The following is an 8,546-nucleotide window of genomic DNA, read 5'->3' on the forward strand; positions in this document are numbered from 1 at the left end:
AAAAGCGCACTTTACATAATCGCTTCGGAGCGAAATGCTGAAATTTGAAGCGAAGCGTATGCTCCGAAGCGTGAAGCATACGCTTCATGAAAGATGCGCTTCACATGACCGCTTCAGAGCGAAATGCTGAAATTTGAAGTGAAGAGTACGCTTTTAAAAATCATGTCGTTTGGGATTTGCTTTTTTTCAACCAAAAGCACTTTGTAACAAATTTTTACCAAAAATTGTGTTTGGTAAATTATTTTCAAAGTGCTTTTGGAGAGAAGCACTTTCATTTTAGGTCTGCTTTTAAAAGCTACTCAGCACTAGCTTTTAAAAGCTGGAAAAGCAGAAGTTGTGGACCCACATTATTTGATTTAATTGATTCTCTATTTTAACCTTGTTATTTTATTATAAAGACATGTTTTAACCTTGCATATTGGAGAGAGGGTGAGGGAGATTTGAGTCAGTTTCGCACACGATTGAAGTTTTGTTTCTCTACTTGAAGTATTGAAGAAATAGGGTTTTGGTTTTGTTGATTTCTTAACAACAGGAACCTAATTCAAATTAGGGTTTCAGTTTTGGGGGATTTGTTTAGTAATTCTCTTGGTTGGGTTTTGAAGGTTGAATACAGTATAAGGATTTTGCGCTTATTATCCTGGTTTTAGAGTTTTTGTGTTACAACCAATCTTCATCTCTGCAAGTGAGAGTTTTTGTCGATTGATGTTGGATGCTGTTCTGGGGTTTTGAGGATTCACACCACCAATTGGTTTTCTGTAAGTGATTTCGTTGCTCTGAATAAAGGATTCGGTGTAGCATATTTGTGCAAAGGTTTTGAAATTCGTTTTAGGGGTTTTGAGATTTGGTTTCTTGTGTGAGTAATTGCTGTTACAGTATTATGGGTGTTTGATTTTTAAGTTCAGGGTTAACAATTTTAGTAATTGTTTTTGATTCTGTGCTTTGTAATTGATTCATAACTCCAGTTGATCTCGTCTTTGAGAGTGATTGTTTTTTTTCTTTGAGCAATCAGTGTTTTGGGGTTCCTTGTAGAAAATTGAAGGCTTTGTTGTTATAGCAGGGTTATTGTTTGTTGTATTTGGATTCTGCAGTTGGGTTATTGTTTGGTTTTGATGAACTTGGGTTAAATGTTTCTGGGTGTGTGACTAGCAGCAGGTGGAGGTTTTTCAAGTGTTGTGTGTGTATAAGCAGTAACAGGGTTTTTTTTTGTTCATCATAGAGGAGTACACTGCTCTGAGTTTGAAGTTTCCTGGTTGTTTAATTAGTGTTTCAATGAATGGTATTTTAAGGTTTCAATTGGCGTTGTTTACCTAATTTGAACTCTTAAGGTCCCATTCCTTGAGTCCTAATTGTCTTCTGGTTCTCTCTTTGGGTTGGATTTTCGAATTAATTGGATATTCTCGTAATCTTGTTAAGTTTCAGAGGTAGTGATTGTCGTTTCTGTTGTTTGTTTTCTCTGAATTACTATGCCAAGAGTTACTAGGTCTAGGTCTAGTCAGACACAATGCTTACTTTCCATCCCTCAAGGTTGTGTTAATCAAACTGCAGATGAGTCTCATCAGTGCAGCATTGATGCATCTGTAGATTCACTTTCGGGATCGTCTTCATCGTCTCAGTTCGCATCCACATCATCATCTCCTCCCTCACCCCCATCTCAACTCCCATCAATATCAACCTCACAGGGTGCTAAGGTTCCTTGCCCATTCAAGGGATATAATGGATGTGGAGGTGGAATTTGTGGAAGGGGTTATGCTAAGAGTGTCGTCTATCGCCATATATCAGATCAGCATTCCCCACAGAGAAGGATAAAGAAACCTACAGAGCACGTATACAGACTAATCCTGATTGCTTTGCTGCTTGGGAAAAGGTCTTACTTGACATGCATATGTGGTTGTGCTTTAAATGTCTTCACATCCATGCATGGAAAAAGGCATGTACTTCAAAATTACATAAGGCAGATGTTATTGCAGGTCCTTTTAACGGACATGGTGCTGAGTTCCTTATTCACGGTGTATTGAAGCCACAGGCTGGTGGTGTGTCTGATACTGCAGTGGAATCTGGTAGTTCTTGTGACAATTCTGGTTTGAATGATGCAATAGTTGGCTTGTCTTTAGACATGCTTCATACTTTTTTCAGAGAAGAATTACCACCATTGTAAGTATACCCCCTCCCTGTAGACTACAGTTTTCTCGAGTCCTAAAATCAGCCTTGGATAAGGTGATTGCAAAACCTGGAGATTTATAGGCATGGATTCAACTGTTGTTGTTACCCATTTGCACGCTCAACCTGTTTGTACCAAAGTGTTCTAGTGAGGAGAGGTCTGGCACACGTAAGAAACTGCAAATTGCTGCAATTAATCAGTCCTTGAATGTATGGAGAGAGCCAAATGGATGTGCAACCTTGGTTCACAACTTGCTGGGTCAGTCGAAGCCATCTGCAGCCATCCGCAAAACATCCAAGAAGACGAAAAAGTTCAGTGCCAATATTGCAGCTTGTAAGAAAAAGATTAGCTTTGGACAGTACAGGGCTGCTATCCGTGTGCTTTCTTTTGATGGATTAGCACCTGCCACCCCTGAAACCTTACAGGACTTGAGGTTAAAACACCCCCTGCACCACCTCCATTTATACTTGCACATGATAATTTTATTCCTACTTTGGTTGTTGATGCAGTTGTTGTACTCTCAGCTATTAAGAGCTTCCCCAAAGGCACCTCATGTGGGAGGGATGGCCTTAGGGCGCAGCATCTTCTAGATGCATTCAGTGGTGCCGCGGCTGCAATCTCAGATGAGCTACTGCATTCAATCGTAGGTGTAGTTAACTTGTGGTTAAGTGGTAAGTGCCCTCCATCTCTTGGTGAATTTATTGTCAGTGCTCCATTAACACCATTACTCAAGCCAGGTGGAGGTGTGCGTCCAATTGCAGTTGGAACTATTTGGAGATGACTATGTTATAAAATTGTCGCAACATCAGCCTGTAAGCAGTTAACTTCGTATCTTGGGGACTTCCAGTTTGGTGTAGGAACTCCTTGCGGGGGCTAAGGCATTCTGCACGCTGCCAATAGACTACTGGAGTTAAAAGGACATTGTGCAACTCAAACTATGTTGTTAATTGACTTCACAAATGCTTTCAATCTTGTCGACGGGTCAGCTATGCTTAAAGAAGACAATTTACATTGTCCTAACATCTATAAATGGGTTGAGTTTTGTTACTCACATCCTGCCAGACTTTACTACAATGAGCATACACTTTCTACTACGAAAGGGGTACAACAGGGAGACCCTCTCGGTCCCCTGTTTTTTGCACTAACGTTACACCCACTTGCCATCAAGATTGCAGCTAGATGTGCTTTGGATTTTCACGCTTGGTACCTCGACGACGGCACTATCGCAGGCGATACTCTAGAAGTAGCAAAGGCTTTGAAAATTATACAAAAAGAGGGACCTGAGAGAGGCTTGGTTGTGAACATTAACAAAACTGAGATCTTTTGGCCTTCGCCTGATCCCAGAAGCAACATGGTAGGTGTTTTCCCTTCAACAATTAGCAGGCATGTGCTTGGAGTGAAATTGCTGGGAAGGTCGTTCAGCCAGGATCAACTATATTGTAGCAATATGGTGGTTAGTAGGGTTGAGAAAACTGTTCACCTGATGAGTAAAGTACAGCAGATGAATGACTCACAGTGTGAGTTATTATTATTACGCAATTGCATTGGCGTTTCCAAGCTCTACTTCACGTTGCGTACTACCAACCCTATGGCCACCCAATATGCGACCTCTCTTTATGATCAACACTTAATCCGTTTCTTACGTCAGTTGGTTGTGGAAGACGACGCTGGCTTTGGTCCTGTGCGGCAACGATTGGCCACCTTACCTATCAAGTACGGCGGTTTTGGTGTTTACACTATGGAAGATACTGGAAAGTATTGTTATCTTGCCTCTTACGCACAAACTTTGTCCTTACAACATAATATTTTAAAGCTTGCTTCTCCTTCAGAACTGAGCACTTGTTATGAATATGCTTTGCAGACATTTACACAGGCTTATGGTACTATGTTTTCCAACTTCGATATCAGAGACGCTGCCCCCCAGTTTATGAAGTCCTTGGCAGCAAAATACTTTGATTTCGTCAAGGAAACCTTACCCTTGAATGAAAGAGAAGGTATCTTATGGCAACATAACAGAGAGAAGCATGCTATGGACTTTTTAAAATCCATTCCTATCGTCGGTTTAAATCAAACTGTTGGGACGAGACAACTTAGCGCCGTACTTCAATACCGTTTAGGCATACCCTTCTTTGAAGCTGGGAGCTCATGTTCTGTCTGCAGACGTCCAATTGACCAATATGGTGATCACGCAATACATTGTGCAAGTGAAGTGGGTATCAAATTTAGGCATGATATGGTTAGGGATGGTTTTGCTGACATATGCTATAAAGGTGGAGTTGCCGCAAGGAAAGAAGCTTCTTTGGGCTTCCTTACCAACAGTTCCAAATCTGCGAAACCAGCAGACGTTTTGGTTTATAATTGGATAGATGGTAAAGATGTTTGCTTCGACGTCACAGGGGTCTCTCCATTTACAAGTGCTAGAACTCGCTCTTTCACTCCCGGCCATGCCATTTCTGCTGCTGTATCACGCAAGTTGCATAAATATCAAGATTTGTGCGCAAGGCATGGTTACGACTTCCAGGTTTTAACCTTTACTTCCTTAGGTGAACTAAGTGAAGACACTATCACTTTTATAAAGCGTTTGAGGAATTGTTTTGTTAGAAATGACACCAACTATAAAATTGGTAATTCACTTTTTCATAAAATAGCTATTATTATTCAAAAAGGTGTGGATGCCCAGCTCGTCGCTAGGCTACCCACCATTTCTTGTAACATTGATCTTTCCATTTATGAATAAAGTTTTTTTTTATTACAATAATAATTGGTCAAGATGCAAATTGCAAAATCGGAGGTTCTCTTTTTCATAGATTAGGTATTATTATTCAAAAAAGTGTTGGTGCCCAGCTTGTCGATCGGCTACCTTCTATCAATGTGTATTAGTATTATTTTTATAGTAAGTTTAATAAAAGCCCGTAGTGATATCTTTACTATAAAATAATTACAATATAATAATATTTTTCTAACCAAACATAATTATATTTTTTATTAAATAATAAAATAAAAATAAAATAATTATATGTAAACTAATAATACTAAATATATAATAAATTCTAGAGAGAGAGTCTCCGGCGATTTGAGGGCGATTTTTCTGCTATTGAAAACCATAATTTGATCCTCCTTCTTTTACCGTGACTTCAACCAAATCTTCATCAAACTCTCCCTCTCCATCGTTACCGTTGATCCTACAACCGGTAATGCAATCCCATAACCATAGTTTTTCACCAGTTCGAGATCCTGTTTCAGTTTTAAACGGTTACAGTTTCATCTTTTTTGGAAAACTATGCCTAGAACGAGAAGGAGATCATCTACTTCTCGATCCCTAATTCTCCATGAATCAGATGTAGATGCTTTATCTCAACCTCCATCATCATCCCTGGACCCTTTCATCTCATCTTCACAAGGGGATAAACTCCATTGTCCCATTAAACACTATGATGGATGCCAAGATGGTGTTTGTGGTAGAGGCTATGCCAAAGGTGTTTTGTACCGGCATGTATCTGACATACGTTTTCGTACGGAGAGAGACAAGGATTTATGCAGGAAGAGGATACAAAATAATGTTGATTGTTTCGTCGCTTGGGAGAAAGCTCTAGCCGATATGCAAATGTGGTTATGCATCAAATGCTTACACATTCATGCATGGAAAAAAACTATGTACATCTAAATCTCATGCTTCTGAGGTTATTGATGGCCCCCTCAACGGCACTATTGCAGACTTTCTCATCCATGGAGTAGTGAAACCCCAAGGAAGTGCTGGTGCTTCCTCCTCTGGCGATAACCCTACATCTGTTGTTGCGGATGAAGAATTCAACCTCACGGTGGAGACACTTGATATGATTTTTCAACGTCGTATCACAACAATTAAAAGTATCCCACCACCTTGTAGGTTACAGTTTGCTCGAGCCCTCAAATCTGCCTTGGAAGATGTAATTTCAAAACTTATGAATCTGGAAGTCTAGGTGAAACTTCTTTTGTTACCTACCTGCACCCTTAACCTCTATACTCCAAAGTTCTCTGGTGAAGAATGATCTGGTACCCGTAAGAAACTGTAAATTACAACCATTAATTAGGCGCTGGTGAGATGGACCGAACCACACGGCTTCTATCAGTTGACCCAAAAAATGCTTGATCTTTCCATGCCAAGCCCCAGACCCACTTCTGTTGTTAAGAAGAATAAGAAAGACACTAATATTGAGGCTTGCAGGCGTAAAATTAGTTATGGTCACTATTCCGCAGCCATACGTATCCTCTCATCTGATGGAATTGCTTCTTTAACCCCTCATACCTTGCATGAGCTACAACTTAAACATCCATATGCAGCGCCCCCGATGATTCCTACCGAAAGTATTTCGGTGGATGTGTTATCTGTTGATGCAGTATCAGTTACGTCTGCTATTAGAAGCTTCCCTAAAGGAACATCCTGGGGGAGTGATGGCCTTAGAGCGCAACATCTGCTCGATGCCATGAGCGGCCTAGTGCTGCTATCGCAGATGAATTGTCACAATCCATAGCTGGTGTTGTCAACTTGTGGATGGATGGCAAATCCCCTGATTTGTTAGGAAAATACGTTGTCAGTGCGCCTTTAACGCCATTGCTTAAACCTGGAGGCACTACGGGAAAAATATACATCTACAACTGGAGATTTACAACACTTCGCTATACATCGTAGAAAGTCCTATGTTTTACAACTGGTTTCAAAGGAAGAGTTGTCGTATATCATCACTACCAACTCTTAGGAATAAGGGGTTGCGCTAAGAAAACAAACGACAACTCCTTTAGCAAAACTGTTGTGACGACATTTAGGTATAACAACTTTGTTTCATAAGTGTAGTGACTTAGCTTATCACAATTCTCACAAGTGTTGTTGAAGAACACAAAAATATGATAATGAAAAATACGTTAGAGGGGAGATTCGAACATGAACCTAATGCATGGATGTCTAGCTCATCAACCATCCTTACAGTTCAAAAGTTCTTTTTAATAGAAACGTATAACAACACTAATAAGTGTTGTTGAAGTTAAAATATAGAATGTGGGAAAAAATGAGGTTTGGGGGATTCGACGGCCAGGTTTCGATCTTGGATCCGGGTACGCATACAATATGCAGAAATATGATTTTTTTTAATGTTTCGTAGAATATCTCGAAGGAATCTTACCTGTAAATGGAATATTCTGATGGAATCTTATCTGTAGATTGGTGAATTCATCGTTCCTATAAAGTTTTCGACTTATAATAGTCCACTCGCGACCAACTATCGAGCTCAGAGCCTGGTTCAGTGTCTAATTTGTGGTGTGTTTAAGGTTTCGGAGAATATTCCGATGAAATCTTACTTGTAGATGGGTGGATTCATCGTTCTTACGCAGTTTCCGACTTATTGTAGTCTACTCGCGGGCAGATTTTGAGCTCGTAGCCAGGTTCAATGTCGAAGTTAAAAAATTTGTGGTGTGTTTAAGGTTTCGGAGAATATTCCGATGGAATCTTAGCTGTAGATGAATGAATTCATCGTTCTTAGGAAGTTCAAACCGACATTGAGCTTCAAATTTATCGATTCGATGATGTATCATGCTAAGTTTGAAGTCAGAACTCTCCCAGAGCTTCATGATTCATAGTTTTTATGTCGTTATACCATATTTGAAGTTCGAATCGACTCTGAGATTCATATTTATCGATTTCGATGATGTATCATGCCAAGTTTGAAGTTAGAACCCTCCTGAAGCTTCATGATTCATAGTTTGTTTTTCGTTATACCGAATTTGAAGTTCGAATTGACATTGATATTCATATTTATCGATTTCGATGATGTATCATGCTAAGTTTGAAGTCAGAACCCTCCCAGAGCTTCTTGGTTCATATTTTCTATGTCGTTATACCATATTTGAAGTTCGAATCGACTCTGAGATTCATATTTATCGATTTTGATGATGTATCATGCTAAGTTTGAAGTTAGAACCCTCCTGAAGCTTCATGATTCATAGTTTGTTTGTCGTTATACCAAATTTTAAGTTCGAATCGACATTGAGATTCATATTTATCGATTTCCATGATGTATCATGCTAAGTTTGAAGTCAGAACCCTCCCAGAGCTTCTTGGTTCATATTTTCTATGTCGTTATACCATATTTGAAGTTCGAATCGACTTTGAGCTTCATATTTATCGATTTCGATGATATATCATGCTACGTTTGAAGTCAGAACTCTCCCGGAGCTTCATGATTCATAGTTTCTATGTCGTTATACCATATTTTAAGTTTAAATCGACTCTGAGATTTATATTTATTATCGATTTCGACGATGTATCATGCCAAGTTTGAAGTCAGAACCCTCTTGGAGCTTCATGATTCATACTTTATTTGTCGTTATACCTAATTTCGAATCGACATTGAGATTC

At 39.5% G+C, this 8,546-nt stretch overlaps 1 protein-coding gene across 5 annotated transcripts; it reads left to right on the plus strand.

Annotated features, from left to right (window-relative positions):
• Nucleotides 1-445: 445 nt before the first annotated feature.
• On the plus strand, nucleotides 446-4,913 carry LOC113308884. 5 transcript variants are annotated; one of them, XM_026557339.1, is made up of 3 exons: nucleotides 446-755; nucleotides 1,546-2,829; nucleotides 2,896-4,913. In XM_026557339.1, the coding sequence occupies exon 3, from the start codon at nucleotides 3,096-3,098 to the stop codon at nucleotides 4,893-4,895; it is 1,800 nt and encodes a 599-aa protein (XP_026413124.1). In that variant the 5' UTR covers nucleotides 446-755; nucleotides 1,546-2,829; nucleotides 2,896-3,095; the 3' UTR covers nucleotides 4,896-4,913. The 5 variants fall into 5 exon arrangements, with proteins under 5 accessions (XP_026413124.1, XP_026413121.1, XP_026413123.1 ...); XM_026557336.1 differs by having other exon boundaries at nucleotides 1,546-2,591; nucleotides 2,668-4,913; XM_026557338.1 differs by having other exon boundaries at nucleotides 1,546-2,591; nucleotides 2,683-4,913.
• The last annotated feature ends 3,633 nt before the right edge of the window (nucleotides 4,914-8,546 follow it).

Source organism: Papaver somniferum, chromosome 9 (assembly GCF_003573695.1).
Source record: "Papaver somniferum cultivar HN1 chromosome 9, ASM357369v1, whole genome shotgun sequence".
In the NCBI taxonomy this organism is placed as follows: Eukaryota; Viridiplantae; Streptophyta; class Magnoliopsida; order Ranunculales; family Papaveraceae; genus Papaver; species Papaver somniferum.